This window comes from Prionailurus viverrinus, chromosome A1 (genome assembly GCF_022837055.1).
Source record: "Prionailurus viverrinus isolate Anna chromosome A1, UM_Priviv_1.0, whole genome shotgun sequence".
Classification (NCBI taxonomy): domain Eukaryota; kingdom Metazoa; phylum Chordata; class Mammalia; order Carnivora; family Felidae; genus Prionailurus; species Prionailurus viverrinus.
Genome location: NC_062561.1, coordinates 117,411,297 through 117,432,619, shown reverse-complemented (window position 1 = coordinate 117,432,619; position 21,323 = coordinate 117,411,297). Strand labels below are relative to the sequence as shown.

General features: G+C 42.1%; 3 protein-coding genes across 3 annotated transcripts in view; all 3 read right to left on the bottom strand.

Annotated features, from left to right (window-relative positions):
- Positions 1–18,898, bottom strand: part of LOC125172886 (protocadherin alpha-C2) — a 174,953-nt gene extending 156,055 nt beyond the window's left edge. The window contains exon 1 of the mRNA XM_047871538.1: positions 16,360–18,898. Coding sequence (XP_047727494.1) covers positions 16,360–18,714 — 2,355 coding nt within the window. The 5' untranslated portion in view covers positions 18,715–18,898. The remainder of the gene's footprint in view (positions 1–16,359) is intronic.
- Positions 196–2,643, bottom strand: LOC125170781 (protocadherin alpha-7-like). The gene has a single exon (XM_047867609.1). The coding sequence runs from the start codon at positions 2,641–2,643 to the stop codon at positions 196–198; it is 2,448 nt and encodes an 815-aa protein (XP_047723565.1).
- Positions 10,008–12,443, bottom strand: LOC125172926 (protocadherin alpha-6-like). Its single transcript, XM_047871572.1, has one exon. It carries the CDS (start codon positions 12,426–12,428, stop codon positions 10,008–10,010), a length of 2,421 nt encoding a protein of 806 aa, XP_047727528.1. The 5' UTR covers positions 12,429–12,443.
- Positions 18,899–21,323: the final 2,425 nt, after the last annotated feature.

Sequence of the window (21,323 nt, the reverse complement as noted above, 5' to 3'; positions counted from 1 at the left end):
ATTTTAAATAAAACTGATTCAGCACCCAATAAATACCTACTCAATGTATGGTTTTTCATGATTCTCAATTAGAAATTGAAACTCAAAAGTCAGGTATAAAAGTACTCACTTCTGAAAAACAAGAAAATATTGACAGATCTCTATAATAACTGGGTAAAACTATTTAAGTACCGTCTGAGGTAACGAGAATATTTTTCAGGCTTCAAATATAAATCTATAAATAAATAAAATATTTGAACAACCGACCTTTCCAGAAGACTCCAAAGAAGCTTGTGGATCTTCCGTTGGATTCAGAGATCCAGGACACGGGGGAAGGCTGGGGCTGAAGGCCATGAGGTCGGTCTTGGGCGGACCCTCCCCAGAGCACACCCTCTGCCGCCTCTGCTGCGAGTACGACCAGCTCCCCACCGCGCTGGAACACACCAGCGTGGGCTTCCCCGGCCCGCACGCGCCCTCGCTGGGCGGCGCCGAGCACCGCAGCGCCACGTACAGCAGCAGCGTGAGCACCAGCAGGCTGGACACCGCGCAGATGGCGATGATCAGGTACACGTTGACATCCACCAGCGCCGTCTCCGCGCCAGCGGCGCCCGCCAACACCCGCGACGAGGCCTTGGGCGCCTGGCCGCTCTCCACCAGCGACAGCAGCACGGTGGCCGTGGCCGTCAGCGCCGGCTCGCCGTGGTCCCTCACCAGCACCAGCAGGCGCTGGCGCGGCGAGTCCGCCTCGTCCAGGCTGCGCGTCGTGCTGATCTCGCCCGTGTACAGCGCCACGCGGAACGGGCTGCGCGCGCCACCCGCCGCCGGCTGCAGCTCGTACGACAGCCACGCGTTGTAGCCCGAGTCCGCGTCCACCGCGCGCACCTTCGCCACCACGTGGCCCGCGCCCACCGACCGCCACACCAGCTCGCTCACGGCGCCGCCCGCGCCGCCCGCCCCAGGCAGCGGCAGCAGCGCGGGCGCGTTGTCGTTCTCGTCCAGCACGAACACCTGCAGCGTCACGTTGCTGCCCAGCGGGGGCACGCCCGCGTCGCGCGCGCTCACTTGGAACTGCAGCAGCTCCAGCTCCTCGTGGTCCAGCGGCTGCAGCGCGTACACCTTGCCGCTCTCCGCGTGCACCGACACGTAGCTCGACAGCGCACGCTCGCCCACCCGCCGCTCCACCAGCGAGTAGGACACCAGCGCGTTCTCCTGCGCGTCCGCGTCCCGCGCGGACACCGTGAAGATGTGGCAGCCGGGAGGGTTGTTCTCCTTCACGAACACCGTGTACTCGGCCTGCGCGAATGTCGGCGCGTTGTCGTTCACGTCGGCCACTTCCACGGACACGCTGGCCGTGGCCGACAGCGAAGGCGAGCCCCCGTCCCGTGCTGTCACTACTAGAGCGTAGTCCGACACGCTCTCGCGGTCCAGGGCGCTGTCCAGCACCAGCGAATAGTAATTCTTGAAGGTGGACACCAGCTTGAAGGGGACATGGGGCGACAGTGTGCAGGTCACCTGGCCATTAGCTCCAGAATCTCGGTCAGACACACTGATCAAGGTGATGACTGTGCCCCGCTGAGCACTCTCTGAGATAGGGAGAGACAGGGAAGTAACAGTCAACTCTGGAGCATTATCATTAGCGTCCAAAACTTGCACAAGAACTGTACAGTGACCAGCTAATGGTAGATAGCCTTTATCGATCGCTTCTACTCGAATTTTGTAGGTTTTACATTCTTCAAAATCGATATGTCCTATTGCTATAATTTCTCCATTTATGGCATCCATGTAGAATTTAGATTTTATATCTGGGGAAACGTCACTAGAGAATGAGTAAATAATATCCCCATTCATGCCATCATCCAAATCTGAGGCATTAAGTTTAATTACTAATGTTCCATTGGGAACATTTTCTGGTAATTTCACCGCATAGAGTGTTCTGTCGAAAACTGGTGCGTTGTCATTGGCATCCAGCACTTTGATGAGTAACTGAACAGTGCCAGTCAGCTCAGGTTTGCCTCTATCAGTGGCTGTGAGCAATAAATGAAGTTCCGGAGATTCTTCCCTGTCTAAAGATTTCCGTAATACAAGACCAAGAGGTTTTTCCTGTTCGCCATTGGTTGGTACGTCCAGAGAGAAAAACTCGTTGGGGCTCAGTCTGTAAGTCAACAGAGCGTTCTCCTCGATATCTGCATCGGAAGCGTCCTCTAGTGGAAACCTAGAGTCAAGCATCCTGGATTCGGCTATAAACAGATTCTTTTTTGTCTCCGGGAATATGGGCGGGTTGTCGTTAATGTCCTTCACCTCCACTTCCACATGGAAAACCTGCAGAGGCCTGTCCACGATCATCTCCAGGTGGATGCTGCATTCCGCGCTCCGCCCACACAGCTCCTCGCGGTCGATCCGAGAATTCACAAACAAAATACCATTCTGCAGGTTTACCTCCAGAAGGTCCCCGTGGCCTTTGGAAGCCACTCGGAAAAGGCGCGGCACCAGCTCCGCCAGCTCCAGCCCCAAGTCCTGCGCGATGCGGCCCACGAAGGTGCCGTGTTTGGCCTCCTCCGGGACTGAGTAGTGGACCTGGCCGCTCCCGCTTTCCCAGGCTGTGAGGATTATAAAAAACAGCAGTAGATGCTGGTGCCCCCGGTCGTCTCGATTCGAGTACACCATTTCAAATTAATTGGGATTTTAAAATTATTCAAATCGGCGTAACTTATCTCAAAATTTGGAGGAATCTTATCTCTTCGTTACTATCCTGATGTGCTCTCCATTGTTCAACATCCGCATAGAAAAACACAGTGGAGAATCTTTCTAATATGAAAACGGAGGACTTCGTTTTGTCTTGAATGAGAGAATTTCGCGGTAAAGAGCGACATCATGTGGTCAAATAGTAAGTACGAACTATAATTATCAATTTTATTAATAAATGTTAAATTTTATTTTAACCTCTGATTTTTTTCCTTCAGTTTTCTTAAAGCGTAGAACAACACTTCTCATGTTTGCTGAAAGCATTAAGAGACTTAACTTCTGAATATTTAGTGTGACCATAACTGTGGTCTCCTTATGCCTTGAAAATACGTTTTCCCAGTTTTAAAATAAAAATAAAATGAATCATGTCAGGAGCAGTAAATTTTAAAATCTTTTGTTTATATAAAGTTCAGACAACTTCATTTCTTAGATTTCTGTTAAGAAAATTCTTGGTATCTCTAGGGACCCAAGATCTCAAGTATTTACGAATGGAAGAAAAACTTAGAAGAGGTATTTGTTTGTAGGAAGCAAGGAATATAAGCAACTAATTCATATACTTTTCTTGAGAAAACACAATAATAGAGGGTTAGTGGGGTCTTTGAAGAGAAATCATTTGTATTAAGTGAATTTTGCATGGAGAAAGTATCTTGAATTTTTCTTTTCATCAGAATTTATATACTCCATTCCAAAAGTTCATGGTTCTTATCTCTTTATTCTTTCCATTCTTTCTAAGTCCCAGATTTTATGAATGTCCACCTGTTTTTACAGTCTCCAATTTAATTGAGATTTCATAACATGAATTTATTTCATTACATAATGTTAGTATTCATCTGTCATACTTAGAGCAATCCTTCAATCAAGCTTGGGGTGTTTTATCATTTTCAGTTTTACTTAACAGAGCAAATTCTCATGAGTATTTTATTCCCATGTTCCCAATTGCAAGTAGAATAATTATTATACCTGTATTGCTTTCCAATTTTGATCTGCCTGAGATTTTTCCAATCTGCATGGTTTTAATTAGCACAAAAATGGACAATAAAACCACAGAGGCATACCATTTATGTAGTAACACTAAATAAGAGCAGGTACAAATTTTAAAACCACATTTCTCCTAATTAATTGTCTTTAATAGCATTTAGTCATATAACTTACAGTGGCATAGGTTTATATAAAATGTTTAAGACTGGTTGGTTGGAAATCGTAGTCTTAACTTAGATTTCCTTTTAAAATGGAGAATAGGGGAGCTAGTTATAAGCTAAAGAATATTTCAGGATGATATGTTGACTATAAACTCAAAAGGTATACTAATAACAATTCTATAAACAGCAACTATGAATATAATTTAGCTAAGCCTACTGGTTCACATTTTTAAAGCGCCCTCATTTCTTTAAAGTTAAGTACTATAAATGGTTCTTGAAAGTCTGCTGTGGACATTACATATTAGTCCAACTAGGTGTGAGCTAGAGGGGTGAATTTATGTGACCATACAAATCAGAGTCTAATTTAGAGTTAAAAAAATCAAACTACATTACAAAAAAGTTACAGTCATGGGTAACATAATCAGTTACTCAGATAATACAACTTCCAAAGCTCACATCATCCTGGTGACCCTCCTTTCTTTGACTTACACATACCTTTCTTTTAAATAAGCAAGAAATATAAATGTTCACTAAAATTCTGAAACTCACAACACTTGGAAGCAAGAATATGCAATGGAAAAAAATACAGTCTCTTCAACAAATGATGTTGGAAAAACAGACAGCTCATGCAAAAGAATGAAAATGGACCACTTTCTTACACCATATACAAAAATAAATTCAAAATGGATTAAGGACCTAAATGTGAGAGCTGAAATCATAAAAATCATAGAAATGAGCACTTGCAGTAATTTCTCTGACATTGGCCATAACATCTTTCTAGATGTGTCACCTGAGGCAAGGTAAATAAAAGCAAAAATAAACTATTCGGACCTCATTAAAATAAAAAACTTTTGCACAGCAAAGGAAAGAGGCAACAAAACTAAAAGACAACCAACTGAATGGGAGAAGATATTTCCAGATGACATATCTGAAGGGTTAGTATCCAAAATGTATAAAGAACTTATACAACTCAACACCCAAAAACCAAATAATCCAATTAAAAATGGGCAGAAAATGTGAATAGACATTTCTCCAAAGAAAACATACAGATGGCCAAAAGACACATGAAAAGATGTCCAACATTCACTCAACAGCAGGGAAACGCTAGTCAAAACCATAATGAGGTATCACCTCATACCTATCAGAATGGCTAAAATTAAAAAAAAAAAGGCAACAAATATTGGTGGTGATATGGAGAAAATGGAACCCTCATGCACTTTTGGGAGGGATGCAAACTGGTGTGGACACTATCGAAGACAATATGGAAGTTCATCAAAAATTTAAAAATAGAATTATCATATGGTCCATTTATTACGCTACTGAGTATCTACCCAAAGAATATGAAAACACCAAGTTGAAGGGATATATGTACCCCTGTTTACTGCAGCATTATTTACAACAGCCAAATTATGGAAGCAGCCCATTTCCATTGATAGATGAGTGGCTAAAGAAGAGATGGTATATATATACAATGGAATATTATTTAGCCATAAAAAGAATGAAATCCTGCCATTTGCAAATATATGGATAGATCTAGAGAGTATAATGCTAAGTAAAATAAATCAGTCAGAGAAATACAAATACCATATGATTTCATTCATATGTGGAATTTAAGAAACAAAACAAATGAATAAAGGGGGAAAATGAGACAAACAAACAAACAAAAAACCAGACTCTTAACTAAGATAAGATGGTTACCAGAGGGGAGGTGGGTGGGAAGAAGGGTGAAATAGGTAAAGGGGATTAAGAGTACACTTACCTTAAAGGAGGGTACTATATCATAATGAAGGAGACAATCCAAGAAGATCTAACAATTGTAAATATTTATGCACCCAACGTGAAAGCACCCAAATATGTAAAAGAACTAATAACAAATATAAGGGAACTAATTGATAATAATGCAATAACAGTAGGGGACTTTACCACCCCACTTATATCAATGGACAGATCATTTAAACAGAAAATAAACAAGGAAACAATGGCTTTAAATGACACATTGGACCAGATGGACTTAACAGTTATATTCAGAACATTCCATCCTAAAGCAGTAGAATTCACATTCTTCTGGAGTGCACATGGAACATTCTCCAGAATAGATCACTTATTAGGTCACAAATCAAGCCTCAACAAATATAAAAAGACTGAAATCACACCATGCACCTTTTCTAACCAGAACACTATGAAACTAGAAGTCAACCACAAGAAAAATCTGGAAAGACTACAAATACAGGGAGGTTAAACATCATGATGATACACATTGAATGGGTCAACCAGGAAATCAAAGAAGAGATTTTTAAAAATACATAGAAACAAACGATGGTCCAAAACCTTGGCGATGCAGCAAAAGCTGTCCTAAGAAAAAAAGTATATAGCAATACAGGGTTACCTTAAGAAGCAAGAAAAAATCTCAAATAAACAGCCTGAACTTACACCTAAAGGAGCTAGAGGAAGAACAATAAATGAAGCCTAAAGCCAACTGATGGAGGGAAATAGGAGAGATTAGAGCAGAAATAAATGATATACAAACTTAAAAAAAGAGAAAAACAATAGAACAGATCAATGAAACCAGAAGCTGGTTCTTTGAAAACATTAATAAAATTCATAAACGTCTAGGCAGACTTATCAGAAAGAAAAAAGACCCAAATTTTTAAAAATCACAAAGAGAGAGGAGAAATAACAACCAACACCACATAAATACAAACAATTATAAGAGAATGCTATGAAAAACTATATGCCAATAAATTGGACAACCTGAAAGAGATGGATAAATTCCTAGAAACATATAATTACCAAAACTGAAATAGGAAGAAACAGAAAACTTGAACAGACCTATTTCTGAAATGGCAAAGAAATGGAATCAGTAATCAAAAAACTCCCAAGAAACAAAAGTCCAGGGCCAGATGGCTTCAAGGCAAATTCTACCAAACATTTAAAGAAGAGTTAATAGGGGTGAGTGGGTGGCTCAGTGAGTTAAGTGTCCAACTTCAGCTCAGGTCATGATCTCACAGTTCATGAGTTCAAGTTCCACACTGGGCTCTATGCTGACAGCTTGGAGCCTGGAGCCTTCTTCAGATTCTGTCTCCCTCTCTCTCTGCCCCTCCCCTACTCACACTGTGTGTGTGTGTCTCTCTCTCTTTCAAAAATAAATAAATATTAAAAAAACAGATGAGAATACAAAAGTCAAAAAGAAGAGTTAATACCTATTCTTCTCAAACTATTTGAAAAAACGGAAAGGTAAAGAAAACTTCCAAACTTATTCTATGAGGCTGAATCCAACAATACATTAAAAAAAAAATCATTCACCATGATCAAGTGGGATTTATTCCTAGGTTGCAAGGTGGTTCAATATTTACAAATCAATCAATGTAATATACCCCATTAATAAAGAATATTACTTTAATTTATTTATAAATCAATCAATGTAATACACCCCAAAAATAAAGAATAAGAACCATATGATCCTTTCAGTAGATGCAGAAAAAGCATTTGACAAAGCACAAAATCCACTCATGATAAAAACTCTCAACAAAGTACGTTTAGAGGGAACATACCTCAACATAATAAAGGCCATATGTTAAAAACCCACAGCTATATTCTCAGTGAGGAAAAACTGAGACCTTTTCCTCTACAGTCATGAAAAAGATAAGGATGTTCACTCTCACTACTGTTATTTAACATAGTACTGGAAGTCCCAGCCACAGCAGTCAGACAAGAAAAAGAAATAAAAGGCATCCAAATCAGCAAGGAAGAAGTCAAACTTTGACTATTTGCAGATGACATGATACTCTATGTAGGAAACCTGAAAGACTCCACCAAAAAACTGTTAGAAATGATACACAAATTCAGTAAGGTCGCAAGACACAAAATTAACGTGCAGAAATCTGTTGCATTTCTATACACCAATAATGAAATAGCAGAAAGAGAAATTAAGGAATCAATCTCATTCACACTTACATCAAAACCAATAAGATGCCTACAAATAAACCTAACCAAAGGGGTAAAATACCTGTACTGTGAAAACTATAAAACACTTGTGAAAGAAATTGACGATGACACAAAGAAATGGAAAGACATTCCCTGCTCATGGATTCAAAGAACAAATATTGTTAAAATGTCAAAACTACCCAGTGCAATCTACACATATAATGCAATCCCTAACAAAATATCAGCAGCATTTTTCATAGAACAGGAACAAATAATCCAAAAATTTACATTTTAGGTCACAAAAGACCCTGAAGAGCCAAAGCAACCTTGAAAAATAAAACCAAAGCTGGAGGCATCACATCTCTGGACTTCAAGTTATATTCCAAAGCTGTAGTGATCAAGACAGTATGGTATTGGTACAAAAATAGACACAGAGATCAACAGAACAGAATAGAAAACCCGGAAATGAACCCACAACTAAATGGTCAATTAATCTTTGACAAAGAAGAAAATAATATCCAAGGGAAAAAAGACAGTCTCTTCAACAAATGGTGTTGGGAAAACCGGATGATAACATGCAAAAGAACAAATTGGACCACTTTCTTACACAAAATAATACACAAAAATAAATTCAAAGTAGATTAAAGACCTAAATGATAGACCTGAAACCGTGAAAATCCTAGAGGAGAACGCAAGTAGTAACCTTTTTGACATGACCAATAGCAAGTTCTTTCTAGATATGTCAACTGAGGCAAGGGAAACAAAAGCAAAATAAACCATTGGAACTTCACCAAAATAAAAACTTCTGCTAAGTGAAGGAATCAGTCAACAAAAGTAAAAGGCAACCTGCAGAATGGGGAAGATATTTGCAAATGACATATCTAATAAAGGGTTGATATCCAAATATAGGAAGTACTTATAAAACTCAACACCCCAAAATGAATAATCTGATTTAAAATGGGCAGAAGACATGAATAGACATTTTTCCAAAATAGACATCCATATGGCCCAAAGACAAAAGAAAAGATGCTCAATATCACTCACAGTCAGGGAAATACAAATCAAAACTATAATGAGATATCATGGCATACATGTCAGAATGGCTACAATCAAAAACACAAGAAACCACGTGTGTTGACAAGGATGTGAAGAAAGGGGAACCCTCCTACACTGCTGGTGAGAATGCAAACTGGTGCAGCCACTCTGGAAAACAGTATGGAGATTCCTCCAAAAGTTCAAAATAGAACTACCCTATTACCCAGCAATTGCACTACTAGGTATTTACCAAAGAATACAAAAATAATAATTCAAAGGGATACATGCACACTGATGTTTACAGCAGCATTATCTACAATAGGCAAAGTATAGAAACAGCCCAAGTGTCCTTCAACTGATGAATGCATAAAGAAAATGTGGTACATAGATTCACGATGGAATATTACTCAGCCGTAAAAAGAATGAAATCTTGCCATTTGCAACAAGGTGGATGGAGCTAGAGTATTATGCTAAGAAAAATAAGTCAGAGAAAGACCAATACGATATGATTTCATTCATATGTGCAATTTAAGAAACAAAACAAAGAGAAAAGGGGAAAAAAGAAAGAAGCAAATCAAGAAACAGACCCTTAACTATAGAGAGCAAACTGATGTTTACCATAGGGTTAAATAGATGATAGGGATTAAGGAGTGCACTTGTGATGAGCATCCGGTATTGTATGAAAATATTGAATTACTAAGTTGTACACCTGAAACTAATGTAACTCTGTATGTTAACTAACTGGAATTTAAATTTAAAAAATTTTTAAAGAAATAGCTCTCCTTGAAAAGCAACTCACCAAATAAAATTCAAAATAAGAGATTTTTCAAAATTTACTTTTTCAAGAGATTTGCAGTGCCTGAGGAATGCATATTTTATATGAATTTACTTGCTCAAAGTGCCAATTCCCTTGAATTTCTCTTTCTACACTATTTGGATCAAACACAAAGAAATGAAAAATTCTACAGAATTAATTAGAAAAAAATGTTTATCACAATTAAAGGAAACGCCACAAATAGAAAGTCTGGTTCCAGTTTAAATTAAGACCAGTAACAAACCACATAGATTACGATAGTTAATCAAATAATGAACAGATGTATTTTAAGTAAATGTATTCCAATTTTTAAAAATAGGAAAACATAAAAAATTCTTGGGAAACAATTTAACATTTCAAGTATATATTAAATGTTAATTATGAAAATTCAGACTTACCTTGGCACCATGATCATCATTTAAATCCTGATGTTGGCTCGTATCACCCACTAATGGACAGGGTGGATGGCCAGGGCTAAAAGCCATGAGGTCGGTCTTGGGCGGACCCTCCCCAGAGCACACCCTCTGCCGCCTCTGCTGCGAGTACGACCAGCTCCCCACCGCGCTGGAACACACCAGCGTGGGCTTCCCCGGCCCGCACGCGCCCTCGCTGGGCGGCGCCGAGCACCGCAGCGCCACGTACAGCAGCAGCGTGAGCACCAGCAGGCTGGACACCGCGCAGATGGCGATGATCAGGTACACGTTGACATCCACCAGCGCCGTCTCCGCGCCAGCGGCGCCCGCCAACACCCGCGACGAGGCCTTGGGCGCCTGGCCGCTCTCCACCAGCGACAGCAGCACGGTGGCCGTGGCCGTCAGCGCCGGCTCGCCGTGGTCCCTCACCAGCACCAGCAGGCGCTGGCGCGGCGAGTCCGCCTCGTCCAGGCTGCGCGTCGTGCTGATCTCGCCCGTGTACAGCGCCACGCGGAACGGGCTGCGCGCGCCACCCGCCGCCGGCTGCAGCTCGTACGACAGCCACGCGTTGTAGCCCGAGTCCGCGTCCACCGCGCGCACCTTCGCCACCACGTGGCCCGCGCCCACCGACCGCCACACCAGCTCGCTCACGGCGCCGCCCGCGCCGCCCGCCCCAGGCAGCGGCAGCAGCGCGGGCGCGTTGTCGTTCTCGTCCAGCACGAACACCTGCAGCGTCACGTTGCTGCCCAGCGGGGGCACGCCCGCGTCGCGCGCGCTCACTTGGAACTGCAGCAGCTCCAGCTCCTCGTGGTCCAGCGGCTGCAGCGCGTACACCTTGCCGCTCTCCGCGTGCACCGACACGTAGCTCGACAGCGCACGCTCGCCCACCCGCCGCTCCACCAGCGAGTAGGACACCAGCGCGTTCTCCTGCGCGTCCGCGTCCCGCGCGGACACCGTGAAGATGTGGCAGCCGGGAGGGTTGTTCTCCTTCACGAACACCGTGTACTCGGCCTGCGCGAATGTCGGCGCGTTGTCGTTCACGTCGGCCACTTCCACGGACACGCTGGCCGTGGCCGACAGCGAAGGCGAGCCCCCGTCCCGTGCTGTCACTACTAGAGCATAGTCCGACACGCTCTCGCGGTCCAGGGCGCTGTCCAGCACCAGCGAATAGTAATTCTTGAAGGTGGACACCAGCTTGAAGGGGACATGGGGCGACAGTGTGCAGGTCACCTGGCCGTTGGCACCGGAGTCGAGATCTGACACGCTAATGAGGGCAATCACAGTACCTAATTGAGCGTCCTCTCGGACAGGTAAGGATAAAGAAGTCAATGCAATCTGAGGGACATTATCATTTTCATCCAAAACCTTCAATAAAACGGTGCAATGGCCAGCCATGGGTGGGTGGCCTTTGTCCGTCGCGTCAATACGAATTTTGTATAAATTTACTTTTTCAAAATCTAAATTCCCTCTAATTACTATTTCTCCAGTATTTGGATTTATTTTAAACTGGTCGCTAACCATGGTTGGAACGAGACTATTAAAAGAGTATGAAATCTCCCCATTCACTCCTTCATCCCGATCAGAAGCATTAAGTCTGATTACTATTGTTCCGTTACCCGAGTTTTCGAATATTCTTACTTCATATTCAGTCTGTTCGAAATCGGGAGCATTGTCATTCACGTCCAGCACAGTGACCAGCAGCTGAACAGTGCCTGTGAGTTCAGGTTTGCCTCCGTCAGTGGCTGTCAGAAATAAGTTATGTTCGGGAGCTTCCTCTCTGTCCAAGGATTTCTTTAATACGAGCCCAATTTGTGTATTGTCATCACTGTTGGTTTTCACATCTAGAGAGAAGTATTCGCTGGAACTGAGTCTATAGGTTAAAAGAGAATTTGAGCCAATATCCGCATCTGACGCGCCCTCTAGTGGAAACAGAGAATCTGGCAGCCTTGATTCGTAAATCAGCACTCTTTGTTCCTTTAAACGAAACACAGGCGGGTTGTCATTAATGTCCTTCACCACCACTTCCACATGGAAAACCTGCAGCGGCCTGTCAACGATCACCTCCAGGTGGATGCTGCACTCCGCGTTTCGCCCACACAATTCCTCGCGATCGATCCGAGAATTCACAAACAAAATGCCATTCTGCAGATTTACCTCGAGAAGATCCCCGCGGCCTTTGGACTCCACTCGGAAAAGGCGCGGCACCAGCTCCGCCAGCTCCAGCCCCAGGTCCTGGGCGATGCGGCCCACGAAGGTGCCATGTTTAGCCTCCTCCGGGACCGAGTACTGAACCTGGCAGCTGCCCTCCTCCCAGGCTACAAGCAGCAGAAGCGAGAGCAGCAGACACCGAGATCCCAGTGGGCCTTCCAGGGTAATAACCATGTCAAATACTTGTTTTATTTCCATCAGAAGATCTTGCCTCGTCATTAAGATGATTGTATGATCCGACTCTGTTAATCCAATTCTGTGCCTGCCATCACTCAGCGCTTGTGGAACCAAGCAGTAACAGAAGGAATGAATTTTGAATACTGTAACAACTAGATTAACTTCATGGTAGACAGCGACATCATGCGACTACAAAGGGTAAGAAATGAATTCACATAACTTCGCTACGCTATAGTCCTTTAAATTAAAAAAAAAAATCTTATTTTGCCTTAATTTAATAGTAAATCTCCTTATGTTTGTAATTTTCAGAGCCATTTTCATCTCGCCTGACTTATGAATTTAGACTAGGGTAAGGGATCAGATAATTCATAGAGAAACAACTTTCTCCCAATAATTTAATTACTGTTATCAACCAGGTTAGAAAATTTGTGATCTGAAGTAAGCCTGGGAATTAGAAGTGCAAACTATCCTAATCTCTTTATGTAGAGAAGAAACTTGTGCATATTCTTCTGTTACAGGATATGTTATTATATTTTGCTATGGGAAAAGAATGTAATTTTAAATTAACAAATTTTATCCACATTTAAAAAATCTTATAGATTGCAGTCCAGTATTTCTTTTTTCAGTGAATATCAAATACTCCTAAGACTGTTTCTTTTACTTAATAATGGAAGATGGGGGCGCCTGGGTGGCTCACTGGGTTAAGCGTCAGAGTTCAGCTCAGGTCATGATCTTCCAGTTCCTGAGTTTGAGCCCCACATTGGGCTCTGTGCTGACAGCTCAGAGCCTGGAGCCTGCTTCTGATTCTGTCTTCCTCTCTCTCTGCTCCTCCCCTGCTCGTGCTCTCTCTCTCTTTCTCTCTCAAAAATAAATAAACATTAAAAAAATTTAATGATGGAAGATGAAAATTTTAGTGCATATTCTTTCCATTTCTAAATTTCCCTGCAGCTTATATTAGGCCTCCCCTTCAAAAAAATTTCCTTAACATACTTGATTCTTGCAAATTCTAGTGGAATATCTACCCATAGTTCTTTGCTGCTCTGATCCTTCAGCTACTCCTAAATGAGTTCACCCTTTTCTCTCAATCTTAACTTTGTATATGCTTTCCTTTAAGTGTCCTCATCCATTTCCAATGTTTCAAATAAGACTTTTTTTTAATTTTTTTTTAACGTTTATTTATTTATTTTTGGGACAGAGAGAGACAGAGCATGAACGGGGGAGGGGCAGAGAGAGAGGGAGACACAATCGGAAACAGGATCCAGGCTCTGAGCCATCAGCCCAGAGCCCGATGCGGGGCTCGAACTCACGGACCGTGAGATCGTGACCTGGCTGAAGTCGGACGCCTAACTGACTGCGCCACCCAGGCGCCCCTCAAATAAGACTTTTATTGAAGTTATTCCAAACCCACATCTTCCTTCCCTCTTTCTATGGTTCTCATTGACATTTTTACCTATGCATGGTGATGACTCTCAGAAAATAATTTGATTACACTTTGAAGATTATGAAGAGACATCATTAACAACCCCCAAATTCAAACCCTTGAAATTCTCATTTTGATTTAAAGCAGTGAACATTGTACATGTCACCTGTATGAATTTTTTATCAGTCCTCATCCCTTACTTGCCCTATTCAAAGTCTGTCAACAGTCCATCTGTCTTTTCTTTCACATACTACCATATTTATTTTCGTGAGTACAGTTAAAGGTAGAAATTCCATGACATTAGAATAACTTCTACACGACCTGAGATGGGATCAAAACCAACATTCCCAGTTTTATTTTTGACTACTCTCCAATGTGAATTCTATTTTGCAGACGAAATAGATCACCTCCTTGTCTTCTTCATCAGTGCAACCTTTGTTCAAAGTGTTTCTAAAATTACCTCTCTCTTTACCTATAAAAATGTTATCCTGATATCAAAGTCAAGCCCAAATGTAAATTTTACCATGAATTCATCTGTAATGTTATCAGCTGGAGATGATTAAACTCTTCCTCAAAATGAGAAAATGAGAGTCACAAAAGGATTTGTCAGATGGACACATACCACCACCCATGCTCCAAAATTCTCATATACTTGCAAAATCCTCACAGACTACTGTAATACCAAGATGAGAAGCATCATCTTAAACTAATTAATCTAGATCTATCTAATACTCCCTATTGCTGAATTTCTATTGCTTTTTGTGTGGGTACACAAAGAGTTCATATGCTAAAGAATAATAACATCCAAATGAAATTTTCCTTTGCTTGCAGGCAATTAGCCTTGAGAAAAGATATATTAGCTTTCAGTCTTATTGTTGAAGGTTTTCTAGAGCAGTTAAGATTTTTCATAAATTTTGCTGTAAGTCAAGAGTCCCTCTGAATATCAACTTTAAAACTAGCTAATTAGGGGTGCCTGGGTGGATCAGTTGGTTAAGTGTCTGGCTTAGGCTCAGGTCATGATCTCAGAGTTCCTGTATTCAGACCCCACATCAGGCTCTGTGCTGACAAACTCAGAGCCTTGAACCTGCTTTGGATTCTGTGTCTCCCTCTCTCTCTGCTCCTCCCCTGCTCATGCTCTGTCTCTCTCTCAAAAATAAACGTTAAAAACTTGAATTAGGTAATTAAAGTTAAGGGGTGCCTGGTTGGCTCAGTCAACTAAGTGTCCCACTCTTGATGTCAGTTCAGGTCGCGATCCCAGGGTCCTGGGATTGAGCCCCATGTCAGGCTCTGTGCTGAGCGTGGAGCCTGCTAAAGATTCTCACTCTCTCCCTCTCCCCCGCTTTTGTGCTCTCTCTCTAAAATAAAACAATTAAAAATTTTTTAATTTAGAAATATTCAAGGAGGTATACCGAGTGACTTGATACAGAAGTTGGAAGGGAAACATTTTAAACCACTGTAAATCATACAAGTATATTTCATATTAAAAAATAAATGAAGCCTCTAAAGTTAAAAAATTAATCATAAATATCAAATTCATCATAAGTATGTGAAAGCCAACCATTTAGAGAAAACTGAAAAGAATCATTCAGTATACAAATATTACTTAAAAAGGAAGTTAAGGGGTGCCTGGCTCAGTCAGTTAAGCATCCAACTTCGACTCAGGTCTCGATCTCACAGTCGCCAGTTTGAGCCCCATGTCAGGCTCTGTTCAGACAGTTCAGAGCCTGGAGCCTGCTTCGGATTCTGTGTCTCCCTCTCTCTCTGCCTCCCCCTCCACTCATGCTCTAGCTCTCTCAAAAAATAAAATAAACATTAAAAAATAAATAATTTTAAAAGAAACATGGGGCGCCTGGGTGGCGCAGTCGGTTAAGCGTCCGACTTCAGCCAGGTCACGATCTCGCGGTCCGTGAGTTCGAGCCCCGCGTCAGGCTCTGGGCTGATGGCTCAGAGCCTGGAGCCTGTTTCCAATTCTGTCTCCCTCTCTCTCTGCCCCTCCCCCGTTCATGCTCTGTCTCTCTCTGTCCCAAAAATAAAAAAATAAATAAATAAAACATTAAAAAAAAAAAACACTTCACTGTAAAAAAAATTCACTGTCGTAATAGGAGACTTTGAAAATAAATAACTCCACCAAATATGTCATACAAGTATCTTCCTACATTTCCTAAAGATTGAAAATTAAAATATTTATTAAAATTTAATTTCGGAAACACTTTCTATTGTGCAAAGAACACTAGTCCATTAACTCCAACTTTTAAAACCTAAAAAAGGGGAGGTATGTTACTGAAATAAATCCATTAGTGCAAAGCGATTATATGCAACAAACTAAAATGAATTCTAACCATAACCAATTTTAAGTAAATGAATTAATACCAATTCAGAATTTACATCTAAATGATGAGACAATAATCAAATATAAAACCATAATTTAAAATAAAAAGAAGTTGGAAGGAAATATTAAATATTAAAGACTTAACGAAAATTTTTGTGAATAATATTTTTGAGACTCACGATGTCTGCAGAGCCAGGACCTTGAGGTAGGCTGGGGCTGAAGGCCATGAGGTCGGTCTTGGGCGGACTCTCCCCAGAGCACACCCTCTGCCGCCTCTGCTGCGAGTACGACCAGCTCCCCACCGCGCTGGAACACACCAGCGTGGGCTTCCCCGGCCCGCACGCGCCCTCGCTGGGCGGCGCCGAGCACCGCAGCGCCACGTACAGCAGCAGCGTGAGCACCAGCAGGCTGGACACCGCGCAGATGGCGATGATCAGGTACACGTTGACATCCACCAGCGCCGTCTCCGCGCCAGCGGCGCCCGCCAACACCCGCGACGAGGCCTTGGGCGCCTGGCCGCTCTCCACCAGCGACAGCAGCACGGTGGCCGTGGCCGTCAGCGCCGGCTCGCCGTGGTCCCTCACCAGCACCAGCAGGCGCTGGCGCGGCGAGTCCGCCTCGTCCAGGCTGCGCGTCGTGCTGATCTCGCCCGTGTACAGCGCCACGCGGAACGGGCTGCGCGCGCCACCCGCCGCCGGCTGCAGCTCGTACGACAGCCACGCGTTGTAGCCCGAGTCCGCGTCCACCGCGCGCACCTTCGCCACCACGTGGCCCGCGCCCACCGACCGCCACACCAGCTCGCTCACGGCGCCGCCCGCGCCGCCCGCCCCAGGCAGCGGCAGCAGCGCGGGCGCGTTGTCGTTCTCGTCCAGCACGAACACCTGCAGCGTCACGTTGCTGCCCAGCGGGGGCACGCCCGCGTCGCGCGCGCTCACTTGGAACTGCAGCAGCTCCAGCTCCTCGTGGTCCAGCGGCTGCAGCGCGTACACCTTGCCGCTCTCCGCGTGCACCGACACGTAGCTCGACAGCGCACGCTCGCCCACCCGCCGCTCCACCAGCGAGTAGGACACCAGCGCGTTCTCCTGCGCGTCCGCGTCCCGCGCGGACACCGTGAAGATGTGGCAGCCGGGAGGGTTGTTCTCCTTCACGAACACCGTGTACTCGGCCTGCGCGAATGCCGGCGCGTTGTCGTTCACGTCGGCCACTTCCACGGACACGCTGGCCGTGGCCGACAGCGAAGGCGAGCCCCCGTCCCTTGCGGTCACCAGCAGCTCATAGTTCGCCACGCTCTCGCGGTCCAGGGCGCTGTCCAGCACCAGCGAATAGTAATTCTTGAAGGTGGACACCAGCTTGAAGGGGACATGGGGTGACAGTGTGCAGGTCACCTGCCCATTGGGACCTGAGTCGCGATCGGACAGACTGATCAGGGCAATGACGGTCCCCAGTGAAGCGTCTTCTTGAACAGGCAGAGATATGGAAGTTATGACCATCTCTGGGGTATTATCGTTCTCATCCAGAAGTTTTACTATAACTTTGCAGTGTCCAGTTAATGGGAATGAACTTCTATCTACAGCATCAATATTAATTTCATATAAATTACAGTCTTCATAATCCAGTTCTCCCTTAACTGTTATTTCCCCACTATTTGAATCGATTATAAATTTAGATCTGACATTATCAAGAACAAGATTACTAAAAAGGTACACTATTTCCTTATTAATGCCGTCATCTGCATCTGAGGCATTCAGTTTAATAACTAATGTCCCATTCGGTGCATTTTCTAATAATCTTATATTATAAACTGATTTATCAAATTTTGGGGCATTATCATTCGCATCCAATACACTGATCAATAATTGAACTCTACCTGTTAGTTCAGGTTTTCCTCCATCAACTGCAGTCAGTAATAAAAGATGTTCTTGGGTTTCTTCTCTATCTAATGCTTTCTTCAATACTAGCTCTAAAATGTTTGTTTCTTCTTCGTTTGTTTTAACATCCAAGTCAAAATATTCATTAGGATTTAATTTGTATTTCAATTCTGCGTTTGCTCCGACATCCATATCAGATGCGCCCTCTAGCGGAAACCGGGAATCTACTATTCTTGACTCTAAAATAAATAATCTTTGTTCCCGACGCAAGAACCGGGGCGGGTTGTCGTTAATGTCCTTAACCTCCACTTCCACATGGAAAACCTGCAGTGGTCTGTCTACGATCACCTCCAGGTGGATGCTGCACTCCGCGTTCCGCCCACACAGCTCCTCCCGGTCGATCCGAGAATTCACAAACAAAATGCCATTCTGCAGATTTACTTCCAGAAGGTCTCCATAACCTTTGGACGACACTCGGAAAAGGCGTGGCACTAGCTCCACCAGCTCGAGCCCCAGGTCCTGGGCGATGCGGCCCACGAAGGTGCCGTGTTTGACCTCCTCAGGGATCGAGTAGTGGACGTGGCCACTCCCTGCCTCCAAGGCTGTAAGAAGCAGAAGCAAGAGCAGCAGGCGCCGGGAACCTGGACTCCTCTGAGAATATACCATCGCAAATTCGTTGCAATTTTCAAATGTCTATTGCACTACCACACGATAGCTTTTGGAAACATAATTTCCAATTTGCTATAATTTTTTATTTGCTCACCTTTTCAGCTTCAGCATCAGAGCAAAAAATGGAGTGGCCTTTTTCCTTTCTGTCTAAGGAAAATCAACTCACTGTATTCCTTTTCGGGGGAAAAAAAAAAAAAAAAACCACCACCACCAAACTTGCGGTTTCCAGCGCCATCATGTGGACGGAAGGGTGAGCTTTTACTTTGTTATGCTTTGTTTCCATTCGTTAAATATTTCCAAATTTCAATGACTCTTAGGAATTCTTTATTTTCCTTCTCTCTAATCAAAATGTATCATTAATGTTACAATAAAGGGTATCAGTTTTCATTAAAATATTGCAAAATCCATTCTACTTTAATCATGCCACACCAATGTTTACTAGAGTAATTTGTATTGGTCTATTCTTTATAGAATTCCTAACTAACTTTAAAAGCTTTAGTTTTTCATTTATTTGCATATTTAAATATATCTTGTGAAATTTCTTGAGTGTTTTCTATTATTTTGATGGGATGTTTGTAACTACTTCTACATTACTCATGAAACATTTATATTCCTATTTGCAGTATTTAATATTGACTTGTTATTTTCAACGTAACAAGCTATTTGAATAGCATTCTTGTCTGAGTTCCCTTTTGGAAGTCTGATATTCAAATTGCTAAAAATCCATTTCTTTAATTTCTCTATATATCACTTACTTTTAACTGCTGACTAAAAAAAATCATAATTTGGAGATTTGCATTTTCTAGAGGCCAAAATCATAGCATGACTTGGTCAACATCTTGACACCATTTTTTGAATTAGATGCATCTAGGCAGCATTTCTTCAGCTTGCATTCCTGATAAGTCACAGTTGATACAAATTGTGAAAGCACATATCTTTGCTTTTATGCAGCAAATCAAACTACTAATATTGTTTGTGGATACACTACTCCATAAAAAGTGTGGGTTCCAGTAAAAATTAAAAGATAGAAATCACATTATTAACTGGACTAATTCTATGTTAATTTCATCTCTTTTTAATCATCCAGTTCATCTGCTGCATGATACCACTTGGACTTACTTATAAATATGGTCAGAAGGAAATGTCCCAAAAGAAAATGTCGCCAATTTTTTCCACTGAAAAAGTATTTAAACTTCTGCTTGTATATATACTCCCTAGAATTCCATAAATATTAAAAAATATGCCTTACCTATGAAGACATAGGGTCCAGGGGATCAATAATTCTATTATTTGATCCTTGTATATATAAAGCATAAACCCCAAATTTGTTCCTTAGGTTTGGTTTAAGTGATATATGAGACTTGAAGTATTATTTTTGGGTCAAAGTATAAAACAAATGTGGAAAAGTGTAATACAAAAAAATAGAAGATAAATAAGAATTTAGTAGAAAATACAAAGTCATTTGAAATACAATTGCTTCCCAGTGTTCAAAGTAGTAAAGATACAGGATAATGTTACTGGATACAGTTCTTATATAATATTTAACAGTACATTTACCATTCCCTTTAGTTTTTCAAAAGTTCTTATTCTCTCTACTAACATGGCTTTTCTCTCAGCCCTCAGATCACCCAAACACTAAAGAAATTTAAATTTTCAAGATTACTTATCTGTTCCTGATAATGATAATTTGAAAACAGTTTAATATACAAAAGTAAAAAACCAAAAAAAATGATAACAAGTATGTTGAAAATATCATGTTAAGGTTGATTTACCTTCTATTATAGAACCATGACTGATGTGAAACTCCAAAAATATATTATAAATAGATTTACTTTTGAAAAAAGTAAATGTCAAGTATTTAACAGTCAAACTGACAGTGTGATGTTAACTATGTATGCATGGTAATTTATAGAGTATTTTCAGTATATATTTAAATATTTTGAAAGTATACACAAAGGAAAAAATGGCATCAACAGTATCATATGCTTCTTTTAGTTTGTGATTTTTTTCATAAAGAAATTTCAGGGGAAAACAAGACTCTTGACATCCATCTTCACATCTGTTCAAAAATACTAAGTTTTTGGATTATCGCCTTGCATTTGTCTTTCAATACTCATCTCTTTCGGGTGGTTAAGTTCTCAATAGTTATAGACTCTCTGCTCTTAATTCCATAGACAACACCACAGGTAAAGAAAATTCTTTAGATCTTTTTCCAAACCATTATTTCAATCAAATATTATAGGTTACCTTATTAACTGATCCTTTCATTTGCTAGTTTCTCTAAAAATTTTAGTTATATTTAAACCTTGATACAGAAAGAAAACTCCTTCCTTGACAATGAATTTAGGTTAAGAAAACCAGATAGAGTTTTGAGGTATCTCTACTTAATATAATGGGAAGCATTCAGGAAGATGTTACACTAGAAAATTTAATTTTGCATTGGAGTCTAGATATCATTCATTACCTACAAAACTCCAGAATAGAGGCACCTGGGTGGCTCAGTCAGTTAAGGGTCCGACTTAGGCTCAGGTCATGATCTCACGGCTGGTGAATTCAAGCCCTGCATCAGGCTCTGTGCTGACAGCTCAGAGCCGGGGAGCACACTT